This window comes from Dunckerocampus dactyliophorus, chromosome 16 (assembly GCF_027744805.1).
Source record: "Dunckerocampus dactyliophorus isolate RoL2022-P2 chromosome 16, RoL_Ddac_1.1, whole genome shotgun sequence".
NCBI lineage: Eukaryota > Metazoa > Chordata > Actinopteri > Syngnathiformes > Syngnathidae > Dunckerocampus > Dunckerocampus dactyliophorus.
Window position 1 is genome coordinate 100,274 of NC_072834.1, and position 20,376 is coordinate 120,649.

Here is a 20,376-nt window from a genome sequence, read left to right on the forward strand (position 1 = left end):
TATTGGACCATCCTGCATGTTCCCCTCATTTCAATCCCATAGAGAACATTTGGGGATGGATGGCAAGGGAAGTTTCTAAAAATGGCCATCAGTTCCAGACAGTTAATGCCCTTGGTGAAGCCATCTTCACCACTTGGAGCAATGTACCCACTAGCCTCCTGGAAACACTCGCATCAAGCATGCCCAAAGCCATTTTGGAAATGATGACCAAGAATGGTTTAGCTACTCATTACTGAGTCCTACTGAGAACATTTTTTGTTCTGGTTTGGAGAGTTTTTTGTTATGTTTTGAGCGATGGTCTTAAACTTTTGATCAGGTGATAAACAGCCTATTTCAGTTTAATTGTTGTTTTCAGTAAATTACTTTTTCAGAATGCTTGTTGTCTCACTCCCCCTTCTTGCTTTTGCATATTGTTGTTCTACTTAAAACCTCATTAAGATCCTAATGTGCAAAATGCCAATTCTAGCAATTTTTCAACTGGTCTTAAGATTTTGATCAGGGGTGTACTATCAAAAGAGTCTGTCCACTTCTCAGAGTTTCACATATCTGCATGAAGCTGGTAAAAATGAATAAACAGCAAGTTTGCCACGCACTGGTTTAAAGATGGCATTCATCAGGATAGCCGGTCCCTCAGTACTTCCCGGAGCTTTCACAAACTACGTAGTGGCCTGGAGGAACTATTTCAGCCACTAGGAACCTTTTTAACTCGGGAGATTTTGGTGCAAACTCATCGGATTATTTCAAACTAGCAGGGTAAATAGGAAAGGTTCCTGCGGGGGAAAGGGGCTATTGATTTGCTTTAATTGAGAAGTACATGAGTCAATCAGTCCAGTTAATCACATTCAGCGTGGCTGTGTTTCTTTTAGATAGTAAAATAAAATCTGCATCAGTGCTCTTACTGGCCTGGTTTCTTGATTTCAGAAACACTGTAGTTACTGTTAACTGTTTTGGGAACACCTTTTTAAAATAGCTACTTTTGGTTTTATATGGGGATGCCCATATGTTTTTTTTCAGATTTAAGATGCTTTTCCTTAGTGAAATGTGTGGTTGCTATATTGAATATTTTGAATCCAGTACTTTGCAGTTGTTGTTTTGGTTTAAATAAAGTATTTGACAGTGTTTCCCAACTACTTTTGGCGGCCAAATTTCCTAGAAGCTTATTTACACAGAACCTTTCACTGGTTCATTTCTGGGCATTTGCATTGTTTGCTTAGATCTGGAACAAAACCGGAGTTTGGAAATATTTCTTGTAACTGCAGTTACTTGGTCAGGGTTTTGTGTAGGCCATTGCGTGGACACAACACGGACACCATCGTCCTGTTTTGTAATGTGTTCTTTCTTGAATTGAGTTTAGTTCAATTGTGTTTTTCCAGCTTCATTTCAAAATGCTGGCACATGAAACTTTTTCGGCTCAATTTGGGGTTTTTGAGTTGAGAAACACTATTGAACTCAAGAAATAACTTATGGCAAAACAGGAAGGTGGTGTCCGTGTGTCTTTTATGAACAGTCACATCAAGAAACCTGTCTTCAGTGAAGGTAAAAGTAACCTGAAATGTTCCTTTATCCCTTTTAGTCATCATTCATATGCATTTGGAGTTGTTGACTTCATGTCAAATTATAAAAACATGTTTTGTGTTAACATATTTGGCTTTCTGGAATGGATTCATTGGATTTACTTTTTTGGGGGAAAGTTAGCGTCCATTTCTTTTAGAATCTGACCTTCTGGAACAAATTAATGAACAAATGAACCAAGGTTCCACCCTATGTTTGTTTGGTGGAACACACTCGTGAAACTTACACAGTATTTATCTATCATGTTTGATAACTCTTATTTCTTAAGATAAATACACATTTGCGTTTTTAAGGCCACGGTTACATAGGAAGAAGTGATTGTTACATCTTAAATTCCAAAATCAAGAGAAAATACTAGCTTATAGATCCTATATTGCCATTCAGCCAAAAATACTGACTTATGACTTTTAGGTCATATCGCCTCGCCCGACTTCATTCCATAATATTGTGAAACTGCAGTAACCCAGAACGTATTTACACTTTTTTCCCCCCAGATGATTGAAGATATATTAGAAATGCTTCCAACTTTTTTGGCGATGTGGTGTTTGAAACGCAGCCTAGTCTGTACTTCCTCTTTTGTAATTGTCCTCACCACAAAATGCTGGGACTAGTTTGCATTTGGCCCAGCACCCGTCTGTGACCGCATCCGCCACAGCTGTATTTTGATTATCATTGTCTCAGTTCTTCCTCCTCAGGCTTTGAGGGATTATTTCTCCTGTAGAATGTCCAGCCCAAGGAGAGGTGCCGCAGGTCGTTCATACCGACCGCTGTCAGGCTCTACAACACCTGCACCACCTGAACCATGTATCACTATGTATTCTTTACTTGCGTATCTTGCTTGCTGCTGTAACAAGTGAATTTCCCTGTTGTTGGATTAATAAAGTACAATACATCCCACTTGTCCTGTTGAGTGTGAGTGGGCAGGGGAGGGGGAGACCTATAGCCCTTTTTACACTTTTCCACTGTGTGTAACTGAACGCCATAATGGCAAGATGGGGGTCTGAAGTTGGGATACAGTGAAACCTCTGTTAGCGACCGCCTGGATTAGCGTGTTTTTTGAAAATTGACACCTGAATTTTGCCTCTGTTTGCATACATTTTCCGGATAGCGTACAATTAATTAATTAGTGTATTAATACACGGTGTGAGTCCAACTCTGTTCTTAATGTAGTTTTTAGGGGTGTCCAGAGCAGATATTGATATCAGATATCGAGCTGAAATCAGCAAAAAAAAAGATGACCATATTTATGTTAAGTGGCCGATTAGGCAGGCACTTTTTAGCAATAATAACACAAAGATGAGTTGGTTGACACTGATGGGAGGTCGAAATAAGCAGGACCGACTTAAGCAAGTTGTACTGTAGTCTTTCGTGTCATTTAAAAAAACACATTTGATGTCATAAAAGAAGAATGCCTTTGTAGGCAGTTAGAAAAAGCGTTGTTATGAAACCTTTTTTGTGTTATGCTAATACACTTTCATTATCTTTTTCAGATTGTTTTAAAATGTGTGCGATGAGCTCATCTTTTATTTATTTATTTATTTATTTATTTATTTATTTATTTAAGGATTTCGCCGTACAGGATTATCGGACTCACATGCAGGATCCACAGGGTCGAAGAAGACCGTCTTTACTGTCTGAATTCCACCCTGGGACTGAAAGGTAATAGTGTTTCCTCAAATATCCAAACTGTTGGATCATGACAGTATTCAAGATCATTTCATGACAGTATTTTATGCAGGAGTTTTAAAAGGAAAATCCATGAAAGGTGCTGTCTACCTTGAGGATGGTAACCCTGTATATTCTGCTCACATCCTGATCCGACAGTGCAAGGCATGCCCCATTCAACACACACACGCATGCATGACAAAAGTGATTTTGCGAAGTTTAGCTATTAACATGGACTATCATTGAATGTGAAGCCATCATAAGTACACAATGACGCCAAAGTGTTGTTTATGTGCACGCACCACGAACATGAATATGTAAATACCAGACAACAAACATGGCCAATGTGCGTGCATGTGTATTGCATGGGGTGTGGCTTGCAGCGTTGGAGCAGGAAGTGGGTGGAACACAGTTTTTGAAGGTTAGTGCCCCCAAGCCAGACAGTACCTTTTAACTTGGAATAGTGACAAACATAGACATTTATTTGTTCAATCTGTTGTTGTAAACCACTATATATGCGAGAACAACGCTAAAAACCCACAGCATTTCAGTATGTGGAATCAAATTATGGAACAAATTGAGTGAGGAACTCAAACGATGCACCAAGACGAGCAAATTCAAGAAGCAATGCAAGCAGTTGATGTTTGCAAAATACAAGGAAGAAGCGCCTTGAAGTTGTTTTGTTAGGTTTGTCTCTATTCATTATTATTGAATCTGTAATATTTCAACTCCATGCTACTAAAATAACATTATTTTTCTTCATAATATTACGAGTTTATTCTCATAAAGTTATGAATATTGTTTTGCTTAGAATATGACTTTTTTTCTAAAAATTTTGACTTTATTCTTGTAAATTTATTAAATTGTTAAATTATATTTTTAGAGTACACTGTGGGCAGGCCGCAAGTGGCATGCAAACCACACTTTGGACACTACTGTGCTACGTACATTGTATTTTTTTTTTGTTGTCTTGTCATTGTTTTTTCTTTTTTGCATTTTGATGCTTTACTTACAAATTGGTTACAAGCCACCAGCGCAAAATGTGAATACTTGTCATTTTCCTTGAGCCTTAACATTTTGTTAAGGAGTGTATTTGTTGGGGCTATTTCTGTTCTGCAGGCCTCCAGAGAGACGCCATGGTTATGAGCAGCAGTTCAACTCCATCTCCACTCAGCCTGAACACGAGGCACTGGAAGCTAAGCGCCCACGCATGGAGTCCATTGCTGAGGCGCACATCACCCGCACCCCTCCTTCTTCTGGCAGTATTCTGCTGCCTATGCACCATACGTTACAGGACAGCCTCAGAGCCACTGTGGAGGTCAAAAAGGTAGCTTCACTATACCATGTAAAGAGCCGTGTCCCTGTTGTTCATTTTTCATTTTTTTTCTCTCAGCTGAAAGCTTTTGCAGCTGCAAGTAGTTTTGCAACAGCATTCATAATTTTTGTCCTGTCCAGGATGTTCAGTTACTGTGTATCAATTGCCAAAGCAGTTAAGGAAGGACGCTTCCAATCATCTTTCTTTGACATACATATACAGCGTCGCCCGTTTATGTCGACACACCTCAAGGGTATTGACACAAGTGGTTGTCGACATAACTGAAATGGAAACGGAAACTAGCCATTGCTTGCATGTGTGGTTGCCCAGGTGTGAATAGGATGCAAAATCCGCTTGAATCATTGAAATCATTTGCACTGTTGTTTGCATCTGTTTTTTTTCAGGAGTCGCCATTCACTGTGAAAGTGGAATGCCCTTCCCCAGGAGGAGCTACGTTACACATTGGGGAAGAGCATGACACCTCCCCTTCCAAGCTATCGAAGGAGGAGCTGATTCAGAGTATGGACCGTGTGGACAGAGAGATTGCTAAAGTGGAGCAGCAGATTTCCAAGCTAAAGAAAAAGCAAGTTAGTTATCCAGTTGGCTTCATTGTGTCAAAAAATGGTCAGCATAATGTGTGTACAGGTGGTCCTCGGGTTACCAATGAGTTCCGTTTCTTGACTGTGATGTACGTCAAGTTCTTAGTTTAAGTGGAAACTTATACCTGAATGAACTCCTAAGTCGTGAAGGTAATGAAAATTAAATACAAGAATGAAATGAAACGCTAATAAAAGCAATAGGTATGCTGTGATCAATCGGCCGCCGATTTAGTATCGTCCGATTTTCCTAAAAAGCATGTGATGGGCATATGCTGATAAATGCCTTTCAAAGCAGGTCACAAAAACCGATGGCATGTCATGACAACACAAACATGACATGACTGCATGTGTGCTTTGTCACGTAGGGTTGCCAACACCCGTATTGAGCCGACAAAGGACGCACTTGGTCCCGTATTGCCGCGAGAATTAACACTAGTCTGTAAAACCTTAATAGCTTTAGTTTGACAGCTTGACACAGACTGTGAGGTTCAAGTTGCTCAATTAAGCGTTTAAACCCAGCTTTACTCACCACCGACAGGGGCTGGTCATCTTGTCTGTTATAGCTAAGGACTTTTTGTCGTCCCGTGGGAGTTTCTCCCACTTTGCAAATGTGTCAACAGCAGTGGATGTTTCAGGAAGCCGTGGTGTTGCGAAAACCTTTCTTCAAATGCACAATGAGTCGTATTTGGTCGTATTAAACTTCCCCGATGCTGTGCCACCACGGGAAACTTGTGCATGACAAGTGTTGCAGTCAGCTGCACCAACATCACTACATGCTTAACACATTAACACGCACTGTTGTTGTGATCACATGGGGTTTATCCGGCCGCTGCCGGATGTACGTGCTGGAGTGGCGTCTAGATTTGACTTCTTGTATCAAGAGTGCCAGTGCCAATCTGAGGTTTTGAGATGCAGGCCTACATAATCTGATATGATATCGGCTTGATATCTCATCTCATTTCAGTATGGGACCAGGACACCCCTAGTCACAACAGTCGAGATTTGTGACCAATATAGTGGGCCAATATTGGTGGGCGTGTCTCCTCTCTCTGAGCTTTTTATGATGTTCATTTTCACTTCCATGGTGATGACTTTCGTTTTCTTTGGCGCACTCCCAGTTGAGAGACATAATAAATTGCAAAAAGTTCACTAATAAGCAATGTTATTCTTCCTCAGTGTAGCTGAGCAGGCACACACTACATTCTTCCGCTCAGCGCGAAGCACACACGGGATTCTTGTGCTGCGTGTGGTGTGTGTTCTTCCGCTGGCTGTAACTACTTCTCAAGTGAGTCTCCTGTTAATGGACAAAAATTACGTTTTTACCCTAAATAAGATGCTACTATTTTCACACGCTTTGAACCCGGCATCCTCTTTAAACAACGATGCAGCTGATTTTGGCTAAGAGAACTACAGTTCCAATGATGTATAAAAACACATCTTGACAACTTGAAGTTTACAAGACACAGAGCATGTCCATAGTGCTCTGTTTGTCCCTCTTTTTTTCTTTTTTTTTGGGACAGTGTATAAAAAAAAGACAGTTTTTGGTTGCGTATGTCCTCAATAGCAACATTTATTTACCACGCACGGCCTTTATTTGTGTGGACAGTGTCAGGGCTGTGTGTTTTAAACTTCCTCTTTCCTTTTCCTCAAATAATGGGCTTTTCTTTTGGTGTGCTTTGAAATAACACACAACATTAGTTCCTCATAAAATAATTGTAATATAGCTATTATTTTGATGTGTTAATGTCATCAATAAGTTAAATATTTTTAAATTAAACATTGAATTATCCGTCTGAAATTACAGCAACATAACTTCATCCCCGTTTTGAGTCATTGTGTCCACCTTTAAATGAGAGAGACTTTGCTAAGCTCATGTTCCTCTAAAATGTGGTATCAATTAGGAAAAATGTAGAAACATGCTCACTAAAAATGGAAACGTGTGCCTTGATATCCGACCACTTTTTTCATTTTTTTAGTTCTACCACGTGCACCCCATTCCACTGACACTGTTGACAGCGGACTCGCTCATCTTCCGCTTGTTTGTAATACCACTGCTGTGTCCTCCAAATATGATGTTTTTACGGGCCTCCAACTCTCAAACTAATATTTCCTCCTCAGTTTTGGTGAAGTTCCGCTTCATCGTCTTCGGCTTCGCAGCAACCACGATTCCGAAGAACTGAGCGAAATGCAACCAAGGGTCTTTAAATATGGACGCTGCATTCATGAGTGACTTTGCATTGACCATTTAGGGCAAATTGAAGGCGTGGACAGGGCGTGACGTCGGGTGGAGTTGCATAGCACATTTGGACAGCATGCAAAGCGCAAATTGCGTGAATGTGTGCGGATGCCACCTTTTTTTTTTCGGTCTGAATATTTTTGCCGTACACACATTTTGGGTGTCTGGTGTACGCAGACTACTAGAGCAGACTTTTAGTCAGATTTTCACGCACAGTTTTATAGGTGAGGGCCCTGGTCTGTGATATTGAGAGTTTTTGCCAAATAAATTTCATGAAGGCTTCTAATAACAAAGAATAAAGACATACACATTTTGCAAGTTTATCAACAGCTGTATCAATGTACATTTACTTACTATTATAATTTCAGACGTAATTGGCGACTCTAAATTGTCCATAGGTATGAATGTAAGTGTGAATGGTTGTTTTTATATGTGCCCTGCCATTGGCTGGCCACCAGTCCAGGGTGTACCCTGCCTGTTGCCCGAAGTCAGCTAGGATAGGCTCCAGCATACCCCCGCAACCCTAATGAGGAGAAGTGGAATAGAAAATGGATGGATGGATGAATGTATGACTTATATGTTCTAGTAATGTGCAGATATAACCACTTAATGGAGCTGAAGACTGACCCTGTTTTGTTTGTTTTTAATTCAGTTTGTCTGTTTTCAGTCCTGCTATCTGCTTTGGAATTCTCCCTCATTAAATCGGAATGTAAGCTCAGCTTTGCTGTGAGAGAATACTTTTCATTTTCCCCCCCATAGTTTCCCAAGATTTTCAGGGATTTATTTGTTTGAGGCATTTCATGAACCCCTAATCTCATCTCTGTAACCTGGTAGTTGACATAACCTTTAGCTTGTAAACATTGATGGAGCAAACATTCAGTGGTTCAACTTGTCTGGTGTCAGCAGCATGACCCCGGTGCCACGGCTCTCGAGTTCGCTCCCGTTTTATACTTGAACCAGCATGTCGAGGATAATCTTATTCTGCGTGTTTCTCATCAGAAGTTCAGATCAGATAACCACGAGGACGGATGGAAAATCAAATACGATTAGGTGCCCAATAGATAAAAGGCGCTTTGCTTGCGTTAGTCACGTGTCTTATTTGGAGCACTTTTCTTAACTTGATTTTATTGTTGGGGTTGTCTCCTAGCAACAACTGGAGGAGGAAGCAGCAAAGCCAGTGGAGCCAGAAAGGCCAGTGACCCCTCCCCCAGTGGAACACAAGCATCGCAGCATAGTCCAAATCATCTATGATGAGAACAGGGTGAGTTGTCTGCTTTGAATACTAAGGCAACAAGTATGAACTCTCCATAGAATTCTGTGTTATTTGTGGTGGCTTTAGGATTAGGAGGTTTTCAAGTCATGCGCAGCGGAAGACCTGGCTAAGTGTTTAATATGAAGACGGGGGGAAGGTTACTGGAGTTCATGTCTGTCAGCAGACAAAGACGTGGAGGCACGCCTTCCTTCCCTGTCAGCAATTAACCCCTGAACCGCTTCAAGTCTGTTTTATTTGGTTTGTTGAGTCAATGTTTTTTCTTCCAGATGACATTTGTCTTTAAACATGAGTGTACGAACATGTTGTCCGTTTGTTGTCTTTAACTTGCCTGTATGCCAGGGGCGTCCAAATCTTTTCCAGTGAAAAATGAAAGAATATGCTAAGAAGTTTACTTTAAGTACATTTTAAGGAAAAAAATGTCTCTCATCTTTTTGATATAGGTAAAAATGCGTATTATTAGTACGAACTTTGTTCTTTTTTTCTCCCGTGTTTTTTTTTTTAATTTTCCAAATATTTCAACTTTCTTTTTAAATAGTTTTTGTAAATTTTTCTCTTTTTTCATAATATTATGTCTTTATTTCTGTAATATTTTGGCTTTATTCCCATAATAATATGACTTTTTCCCCAAACTTATTTTACAAAAATGACAACTTTGTTTTGTTTGATTTTCATAAAATTACACATTTTTTTCATTTTTTTTCACGTGCTTTATGCTATTAAAATCAAATTATTTTTCCTCATATTATTATCAATTTATTACTTTTGTCTCGTTAGTTTACCGTAGTTTTCTTGTTAAATAACAATTTTAGAATATGCCGTAGGCCAATAAAAAAACAGTCACGGGCTGCAAACGGCCTCTGGGCGGCACTTCGGACACTTTGGTTCTTTAGTTGTCATAAGCTTTGTTTAAAATATTTTATTTATATTCTTTTATTTTCCAGAAAAAAGCTGAAGAGGCCCATAAGATACTAGAAGGTCTTGGTCCCAAGGTGGAGCTGGTATGTTCTTCAGGGATTGTTACAGTTCCTAACTCATTAGAATTGAAGAATGTAATGCATGCATGTGAATCTTTGTTCATTATTAGCATGAAATACCACTAACTTTCTCTGACCCCCTACCCTCTTGTTTCCATTTCTTAGCCTCTGTACAATCAGCCGTCAGACACAAAAGTTTACCATGACAACATTAAAACGTGAGTATTGTGATGATATATTGTTGCATATTGTACCAATTACCAGTGATGTGCGGTAAGGTTCATGGCTGGTGGCTGACTCCTTTGGGTTTGTTTTATGCTAATACAGGTTTCTCATTAAGTGGATAAGAAGAAAAAGAAGGAAATAAATCATAGGTTTCAGCCGAGCTTAAAAACCTCTTAAATGCATTATTTGGCAGTGACAAGCACCTTTCAGCTCACGCACGCCCCCACTCCTTCAGGATGAGGAGAGTACTGCAGTGCCTCCACACGTGACATTTCTCTGTATTTTATTGTCCAATTGGCAAGAATAATGCTGTCCTACTTACATTAAAGACATTACGCAGGCTGTAATGTCATGTATTGGTAATATGCTGGCAAACAAACTGGCACCCGCCGTGATCCAACTCTGTTCACCGCGCTTGAGCTTTCAGCCAAGACTAGGCGCTTGCAGCAGCCCCATCTTAGCTTTCTGCCCTGTATTTGATCAGGAAATGTGCAAATTCAGCAATTTTTTACATAAGAAAATGTTAAAGGATTGGTATCATACAGAAAATATTTTATAATGCAGTTCAATTGACACATTTATTTGAGTTTTATTTATTTATTATTTTTTATTTATTCATTTTTTTAGGGCTGTCAAATGACCCTAACCCTCGCCAGGGTGGCGCGTTTCGTAGCATTTGGGGGGCGGGCCTTGGAAGGGCGAGTTATCGAGGCTCGCAATGTGATCATTGGTCGGGCAGTGGCTAATGTAGCGCTCGTGTGTGCAGGAGGCGACAAACAACCACGACCTGCGAAACCCACAGCCAACGCGCAGGAAACCACGCACGCGGGAGGCAGTGACCGGCTGCAACCAGCCGCAACAGCAATGAAAAGTTGAACGTTTTTCAACTTTTTGGGGTCGTGTCGCAAGCCAGCGTGTGCACGATGACATGCTCGAGCACAAAATTTAACACGCATGAATTTCGCATGTCACTTGGCTGGACGGCGACTTGCGATAATCGCCCTGTCGCGCAGGTTCCGTTGAAAATGAAAGGACTAGAGACGTCGCCTCCCTTGTGTGGAGCCATTAGTATGGCAAATTCCCTCCAAATCTCACAGCCAATCAAAAGCGTGGGAGACTCGTAATTGGCTGTGGATGTGAGCGCGTTGCTCACTGGTGTAGCTGGTCACAGCCCCTCGTTGACTCCCGTGTGCAGGGTTTGCTACGCGTTGGCGATGAGTTTCACCAATCCCAGTGTGGAGCCCATTACATTACATATCCACTTGTTTTCATTGGTTATTTAGACCACACATGTACGCATAATAAAGACATTATTGTGATGTTCGGAGTGTCCGTGCATGCATCTCATAGTCGTCTGGTGGCAATGAGGAAGTGTGGTTCCGAGGAGGACTTGTGTGTGTGGGGGTGTGTGTGTGTGTGTGTGTGTGTGTGTGTGTGTGTGTGTGTGTGAGAGAGTTGGCCATACGTGTTGGAATTGCACTGCTGTTGATGTGTTCAGGTCAGAATAAAGTATCAAAGAGCATTAGACTTTGTGTGGACACTAAACTATTCTGCCGTCATAACAGAGGGGTGTGGCTTTACATGATGTGCATGCGTTAAGTACGCTAAAAATGTAAACGTAATTAATGAAATAGTTACCGCCATGAACGAGCTATTTTTGACAGCCATATTATTTTTTGTTATCATTATTCATGTGTTTTTTGTTTTTTTTGCCTTACCTGCCTACCCAACTGTACATTACTGCTAATTACGCAGTCACCTGGCCCACTGACAGCTAGAGGATAGGATGTGATGGTAAAGGAAAGTGCTGTAAAACCTGATAAAAACCTCAACAATGTGGACCATGAGAGTGGCACATCTGATTCTGCCTTTTATCAGTACTCCGACCCTGCAGGCTGAGCTTTCAGGGTCAACTCTCAGCATTCCCTTCCCAACAGCAGCCACCTTAATGTGTACACAGAGAGTTGTCAGTAGTTTGTACTTGCCGCTGCAAATAAACGGTGTCTGAACCTGAGAATAAACAGTCTTATCTTCTTGAGAGAATTTATGTAAGCATAGTTGCTGAGGAAAGTTTACCTTTCACTGTAAATATCGCAGTCATTTTTTTTTGTCAACACGATCAACTGCAAATTGACTAATTGTTGTTCTCATAGCAATCAAGTCATGAGGAAGAAGCTGATTCTGTTTTTTAAGAGGAGGAACCACGCTCGTAAACAAAGGGTAAGTCTGACAGCTTTTTTTAGTGTTTCGCAAAGAGTATAATTACATTTTAGTAGCATAGAGTCGAAATATTAAAGAAAAAAATGTTAAGTTGTAATATTATGAGAAGCAAACAAAACAACAGTGTTGTAATTTTTTTTAAGTTGTTTTTTTGGGGGGATTTATTTTCTCTGATTCCACATGCTATGCTAGGTAATACAAATATAAAACTGGCTATGGATGTCTAGATGGCTCTAATAAAGTTAAAAAAAACATATTTAGAAGGTCATACGCAGGTTTTCTACGCCATAACTATGAAAATATTCCATTTATAAAGAAGGAATCAACTTTGCGGAAATTCACTTATCATAGTCGGGTCTGGAACCAATTAACTGCGATAAATGAGGGATGACTGTACTCATATCCTAGGAAAACAGCAGAATCACAATAAAAATATTCATATACGGGGAAAAATATCCTGTATCATCTTCCATTCTCCTTATGTTCATGGCAAAGGTCACAAGTCACTGTGCAAGCAATGTCTCGTTTCGGTTATGTCAACAACCAGTCAGAGGAGCGTCGACATAAACGCTTTTCACTGCATGTGTTCCTATCTGAAATTCTTGTCAATTATGGATTGTTTTTTTGTGTACCGACAGAAAAATACTGTCATCGCAAGCTTTGTTGTCAGTAAACACTGATTTCAAATCTATCCCAATCCCTCCAGACAGAGGCCCTTGCCGCTATTGCTGCACTTTGAGTGAATATCACCCCTTTGGGCTGTTCCCTGTCAGTCAGACAGCCCTTTGGACTCAACTGTTGTGGACTGTCGGTGGCCTCCTGCCAAGAGGAAAGAGAATTGTTTGTCTCTGGCTCCGCTGTGGAAATGAGGCTGTATTGTCCTCCCAATCCAAACATCTTTTTATATCTGCACAGGGAAACGTGCCTCTGGAAATTAGATTTCAATTTGTACTTTACAGTCGAAGGGAATCTTTAACTCAAGCATTGGGATTAGGAATCTTCTGCTAAGTAGCAGTTGAAATTGATGTTTGATGGTGCTGGGTCAGAACACTTAACGGAGGCTATATCTTGGTTGTCCAGTGCATCAGTTTTGCCTTCTCAGTCTAAATTTTAGCACTAGCCCCTACAACACGGGTGTCCAAACTTTTTTCAGCAAGGGCCACATAGTGAAAAATGAAAGGATGCAACGTTGCCAATTTGATATTTTGAGACTGTAAATCGTCCATAGGTATGAATGTGAGTGTGAATGGGTGGTTGTGTGTATGTGCCCTGCCATTGGCTGGCCACCAGTCCAAGGTGTACCCCGCCTCTTGCCCAAAGTCAGCTGGGATAGGCTCCAGCATACCCTCGTGACCTTAAGCAGCATGGCAAATGGATGGATGGATGTTTCTCACAATATTACGACTTTAAAAAAAGTACACATTTTCTTTTAATATTTCAAGTTTGCTACTAAAATATTATTTTTCCTCATAATACTTTGAGTTTATTCTCATAATATTGAGACTTTTTTCTTGTTAGAATACTTTTTTCTCTTAATATTTTGACTTAATTCTTGTAAAATTACCGCAGTTTTTTTCTGCGGTTTTGTTTTCCAACTATTTAACCTTTCTTCTGGTAAATGTTCTTTTTGTAATTATGACTTCATTCTCGTAAGATTAGTAAGTTTTTTTTTCTCCAAAAATGACAACTTTGTTTGTTTTGTTTGTTCCTCATAATATTACAACATTACATTCTGTTTCCTTGAATATTTCAACTTTATGCTACTAAAATGATGTAATTTTTTTCCTCACGTTATTTTCGTAATATTACGACTTTCTCGTTGAATTGCAACTTTTTGTCTCCTGATATTTTGACTTTATTCTTGTAAATGTACAGCTCGTTTTCTTATTTAATTATATTTTTAGAAAGTGCTGCAGGCAGTTTGGACGCACCTGCCCCACATTGTACTTACATAATAGAACAATAGCTTTTTTTGCAAATTACTACCTAATGGTGCAAACTTACAACCATTATCTTATTCACAGTACACAAAAAATGTGATTTGTGGAATTTCTTTGCCTCAGGAAATTTTTCCGACCTTCATCTCAGTGTTTGTTGCCCAGTCCTAAAACCCTTGGGTATTCTTTTTTGTGCTGCACATTCAGGAACAGAAGATCTGCCAGCGCTATGACCAACTGATGGAAGCTTGGGAGAAGAAGGTGGAGCGAATGGAGAACAACCCCAGGCGCAAAGCCAAGGAGAGTAGAACACGGGAATACTATGAAAGGCAGTTCCCTGAGATCCGAAAGCAGAGAGAACAGCAGGAGCGCTTTCAGAGGTGACAGGCTTTGCACATACGCTGTAACCTTTCTCAATACACTGATCCCTTTCTTTCCAAGAAACTCATCGCACACTTTTTTTGCCTAACAAATTTTGTCCAGTGTGTGCTAGCCTTGTGGTTATAGTTTGTTTTTTTGGAAATGCTTAACAAATGGCATTAAGGAAGATCACATGATTGCATTTACAGCATTCATCAGAAACCTCCCCGTGTCTATTACTCATAATTCAGTCACACCATAACTTTCATGTGTTGACACTTACAACAATTCAGATGTTGATATGTTGTCATGAATAAGTTCACTTGCTGTGCGTGAAACAATAAATCTGTAGCTTATGCAGTGATCAAGGAAGGAAAAAATATAAAATAGTAGATCTGCAAACATGAATCCATGAATTGATGATGAATTGATTATCCAATGAATTAACTATTTTGGTATTGGAGTACAGTCGTCCCTCGCTACATCGCTATTCCAACACCGCCCCTCACTCTATCGCGGATTTTCAAGCATTTACATATTAATAAATGATTATCTAATGGTTGACTGCACCCTAGTGTTAGTAATAAAAATGCAAATTTAAGCAAATTGTATGTATTTTTTTTCCAAATTAAATGACACCTTACTTAAAAGTAATGGTCAAATCTGGTCTCGTCTCGTTGTGGCAGAACTAATCATGTGTTTATTAGTATTACTATTACTATTTATTAGTATTGGTGGGTTTTGCTTCTAAAGACCAGGTGGTGCAAAATGAGTAAGTCACAGAGATGGGCCTCTCTTTCTCTCTCTTCACAGGGTTGGGCAGAGAGGAACAGGCCTCTCTGCCACCATTGCCAGAAGCGAGCATGAGATATCTGAAATCATAGATGGCCTTTCTGAGCAGGAGGTGGGTGACATCAGTACATTTAGCATTTCGGTGCGGAGACGATTGAAAATAACCCACAAATTTCACTCAGCCTGATGGTCTTTGTGCTTTAGCAATAGAAGAGGTTAGTATTAATATGTCTGTGTGACATTTCCCTGATTGGTAGAACAATGAAAAACAGATGAGACAGCTGTCGGTCATCCCCCCCATGATGTACGACTCCGAGCAGAGGCGAGTGAAATTCATCAACATGAACGGCCTGATGGACGACCCCATGAAGGTGTACAAAGCGCGGCAGTTCATGAACGTTTGGACGGAGCATGAAAAAGAGATCTTTAAAGAGAAGTGAGTGTTTCAGATTTTTTCAGATCTCTCGGGCTGTACCTGTACAGGCACAATGGTCAAAATCACACATATTCTTTCAAGAACATAAACGTCTGCTTATGCTTATCTTGTTGACAACTGGATGGTGACATAATGTTCCCTCTCGGCAGGTTTGTCCAGCACCCGAAGAACTTTGGCCTGATTGCCTCCTATCTAGAAAGAAAGGTGAACATCAGACAGTTCATGTGATGGAATACTTATAGGAAGAGTGCACTTTCTGCGGGGATTTTGCCCATCACACACAGTCTATCTCTTTTTTGCGCGTTCTAAAGATCTAAAAACAGACAAAAAGAGACAGGTAATGAATTCACGTAATGGGACACACCTATTCCGCCTATGAAAACACCTTCAAAAAGCTCCAACAAGGTTTTCTGGTTTTCTATCCATGTTGTGAGCATGTAGTAACAGGTACCACCTGAACCATGTTGTAGACACTATGCTTTCTTTACACTGTTCTCTTTACTTGTCTTGCTTGCTTGCTGCTGTAACAAGTAAATTTCCCCGCTGTGGGATAAATAAAGTACATACATACATACATAACATGAAAGGAACGCTACACCTACCGTCGAAAACAAAAACACAGCAGCAGTGGCGGCAGCTCCAATATGTAGCGTTGCCTTTGGCTAGTGGCCTGAGGCATTGTGAGCGCGGCGCTGACGCGTGCTGGAGCGTATGGTGAAGCTAGCGGAATAGGTGTGTCCCATTACGTGCATTAATTAGCTGCCTCTTTTTTAATCTATTTTTATATCTTTACAACGCACAGAAAAGAGTAAGACATGTCCTCATCTCTCACATAAGGATTTTGCATGATGGGTAAAATTCCCCCCAAAAGTGCAGTTTTTCTTTTAAATGGAGTACAAGCCTTAGCTTGAATAATTAAGCCGCTGGTGTCAGTATCGTGTCTTCATGTGTACATGCTGTCCTTTGTTTCAGTGTGTTGCTGACTGTGTCCTGTACTACTACTTGACCAAGAAAAACCACAACTACAAGACACTGGTGAGACGCAACTACGGTAGACGGAGGGGAAGGAACCAGGTAATTCTGATCACATCTTGTTTAATAGTATTTTTAGAATATCAGTATACAGTACATCACTAAATGTGCAATATCTTTAATGATTAAAATGCTTATCCACATTTTTGGAGTTTTACAAGTGGACATCTTAGATTTAGACAAGAGTTATTATTTATTTATTTTTATTTTTTTTACTTTTATGGTTTTAAGTATTAGTCATCCCTCCTTTTATCACAGTTCATTAATTGTTTCCAGGCCCAGCTGTGGTCAGTGAATTTACACAAAGTAGGGTTCCTTATTTGTAAATGGAATATTTTTGTAGTTAGAGCATAGGAAACCTGCGTACAGCCTTTCTAAATACAATTTTCAACATTATTACAACCCTCTAGACATGAAATAACACCCGTATAGTCACCTTTACACTCATATCACCCAATATAGAAATATAGAAAACATAACAAGAGTAAGTAAGCTATTTAAGACGTAAATTAGTGTGTGTGGATACAAATGTGTTCCCTGGGGGAGCTGAGTGGCAGCCGGATAGGAAGTGATGCGGTTCAGAGTGGAGTTCTAGCTTGGTGAGGGCAGTTTGTGTTTTTATTCGGGATTATTGTGCCTGTTGTGAGATAATTGACACCTGCAATAAAAGCATTACAGTAACATCACTGACCCCTCGTGACCAGTGTAAAATACTACATATTCACAGTGAATGCAGCGTCTGAATGCCTTATGCATGAATTGTAGTTCATTTAGCCATTTTTATGCTCTAAAATGCTTCATTTAAAAAAAAAAAAGTACTTTGCTTCAATATCTTCAATATGCATTTTTTTAATACTAATAGGCTATATTCAACCACGAAACAGCATGCTTTATTCCATCCATCCATCCATCCATCTTCTATGCCACTATTCCTCACTAGGGTCATGGGTATGCTGGAGTAGATGTGTTTTTGTACTTGTTTGGACACACTGCTGATCTTATTTGTCTTCATGTCCTTGCTTAGTTCTTACACATACAGTATATACTGTAATGCTTTAGAACTTGGGACATATCACTGGTTTCTCACCTGAGTGTAAAACAGGGTTTCCACAGTGTGGCCCGGGGCCATTTACGGCCTGCGGCTGTTCTTTATTGGCTCGTGGAACATTCTAAAAATACAATTTAACAAGGAAAAAAAAAACACCAAAAATGGAAAAATCTGCAATAGTTAAGCAATAATTATGAAAGAATAAAGTCATAATATTAAGAGAAAAGAGTAATCTAATCTGTATAAATACCTGTAATGTAATGAGAGAAATTTGTAATTTTACGAGAATAACGTAATATGAGGAAAAATATTGTCATTTTAGTAGCATAAATTTGAAATGTGAAAGACTTTTTTTTTTTAAATCGTAATGTTATGACAAAGAAAACAAAACAAAGTTGTAATGTTTGGAACATTTGTATATCAGGGGAATAATGTTGAAATATGGGAATGAAGTCTTAATTTTATAAGAAGAAAATTTACAAAGATTCTTTAAGATTGAAATATTAAAAAAAAAAAAAAAAACAGCAAAAATGTGGAAAGAAAAGAGCAAAGTTGATACTTTTTCACCTATATGACAAAGCTGAGATGCAGTTTTTTCTTGAAATATATAAAACTTCTTAGCATATCTTTACAAAATCTCAAAGTAGCAAAGTTGCATCCTTCCATTTTTGTGGCCCTCATTGAAAACATATTGGACACCCCTGGTGTAAAACGTATAAAAAGGATACGGATGAAGGCTAAGATACGTATGGTGGTTTTATTGAGAACAGTGATTTATCATGGCAGGCAAGTGTGAGTAAAAGCAAACGCTGTGGAATATAGGACATACGAGTGGAACGTAGGGGGGAAACAGACAGAGTTGGTGCTGGCAGCTGAAGCCACTGAGTGTTTAATTTCCACGTCCTCCTCTGTCGTTCTTATGAGAGAGAAAGTCCCCCCTACCCCACTATATAAACCAGCTCACTTGGTACGTCCCAGCCATCTGACAGGTTCCAAAACTCAGTGTGCTGCTGTGAGTGCCAATCAAAGAGGAGTGCTCGGCAGGGATTACCTTGAGTGACCCTGCATAGATTAGTGCGTGCATGTGAGATGGACAATTCTTTGGGCAGCTTAAACGGCCTGATGACACGCTTTCCCGGAATATGTGCGCCAGTGCCTCAGCCCTGCAGCCCTTCTAAGGAGCTCCGCTATGGCGCTGTCCTGCCCCTCTACCGCTGCCGTTACCACAGCTATGGGAGTACTGGAGGTTAGATGCACATTAAGCTGTTGCTCACAGCAGAGAAAAGAGGTTTTTATGGTCCACAAATGAGCTTGCAGGTATGTGTACTAGCTTGGAAGCCACCTTAACACATTCACTCTGTCCTGAGATATGTATAATTGTGTTTGATGGTGTTTTATTTAGCTGAGGCAATTTGTTTCATAGCCTACATATTATTTTTAGGCATGTCAAGAGGACAACCTTACTATGCCAGGTTTTCGAGGACATGTGCAGACCAGGTCCTTCATTTTCAGTAACAGTTAGGTAAAATGTTGCTATGCTACAAGCTTGGAAAATAGATAACTGCTGGAAAAAGATCAATGCATTTTTAAAAATCATAGAGCAGAACACTGACCACAGCATTTCCCCAAGTTATTCTTCCCCACATCACCTTGCCCTCGTTTCAGACGTCTGCATATGTTGAAAAAGTTGTACTCTGGTTCTACATGATGTGGAAGTGGCATATCATGAGGTTAATATTTTTCAGTTTTATGCCACGCCTAAATCTCAGTCAGGTTGGAGAACTTGGCAAGATTTCCACAAAAATGTCTCACATCACAACTTAGTAAGTCCATATATGCAACCAGGGAGCCATTTGTTTTTGCTTTAAGAACTGTGTATCTAAACCTGAAAAGGCAGCAATGGGAAGATTTCTTTTTCCTGCAGTACCTCATGATCACTAGCCCACTTTACAAACAGCTGTTTCGTGAAGAAAGCACAAGATTCACTGATATTCATCCAATTCTAGCCAATATCCATTTTGTCTTTACTGGTAACCATTAGCATGAAGTCTCTATGCAGCTCTGAGCAGCAGACGTGATCGGCCAGGACGCTGCCAAATCTGTGGCTTTCGGCCAAGAGACAAATGCAGGTTTGCTCTGTACACAACTTTTTAGTATTGGAGTACTGGGTCCAATATTACTTTGAAATGCCCTTTAAGGCCAATGCAGTATTTGACAATACTAGGGGTGGCACAGTATCTGGCAAGATGAAAAGATTTCTCGTTTGGAGAAAAGCCGTCTTTCAAGAACAGGGCAGCCAGAAGCCAATACGACTGTACGACTATGGCATTGCTACAATGACGTATTGATTTCACCTTGCACCTGGCGCTACACCTTGCGTCAAAAAGAAAAACACAGCAGCAGTGGCAGCAGCTCCAATATGCAGTGTTAGCTTTCGCTAGTGGCCTGAGGCATTGTGAGCGAGTGTGTGGCGAAGCTAGTCGCTAGCCGGCTGGTAGCTAGCCGGCTGGTAGCTAGCCGGTGTGGTGTGGCGAGGTGTCACTATACCATTAAAGTAGTTTTTTGGTGTAACAATGTTAATAACAATAATAATAATGTCGCTGTAGCTTGGATAATTTGCAGGTAATTTTATGTAGTACTGCAAATGGAGAGTTGGTGTTTTTATTGTTTTTTCAGAAGGCTTTATAAAGAC

At 40.0% G+C, this 20,376-nt stretch overlaps 1 protein-coding gene across 3 annotated transcripts in view; it reads left to right on the forward strand.

Annotated features, from left to right (window-relative positions):
- The window catches only part of ncor1 (nuclear receptor corepressor 1), a 79,064-nt gene that overhangs the window by 12,782 nt on the left and 45,906 nt on the right, over window positions 1–20,376 (forward strand). For all 3 annotated transcript variants that reach the window (XM_054754235.1, XM_054754236.1, XM_054754238.1), the window contains exons 3-14: window positions 3,137–3,231; window positions 4,357–4,564; window positions 4,957–5,139; window positions 8,535–8,648; window positions 9,602–9,658; window positions 9,800–9,852; window positions 12,013–12,079; window positions 14,224–14,396; window positions 15,190–15,280; window positions 15,426–15,604; window positions 15,754–15,808; window positions 16,577–16,678. In XM_054754235.1, the coding sequence (XP_054610210.1) occupies window positions 3,137–3,231; window positions 4,357–4,564; window positions 4,957–5,139; window positions 8,535–8,648; window positions 9,602–9,658; window positions 9,800–9,852; window positions 12,013–12,079; window positions 14,224–14,396; window positions 15,190–15,280; window positions 15,426–15,604; window positions 15,754–15,808; window positions 16,577–16,678 (1,377 nt within the window). The remainder of the gene's footprint in view (window positions 1–3,136; window positions 3,232–4,356; window positions 4,565–4,956; window positions 5,140–8,534; window positions 8,649–9,601; window positions 9,659–9,799; window positions 9,853–12,012; window positions 12,080–14,223; window positions 14,397–15,189; window positions 15,281–15,425; window positions 15,605–15,753; window positions 15,809–16,576; window positions 16,679–20,376) is intronic.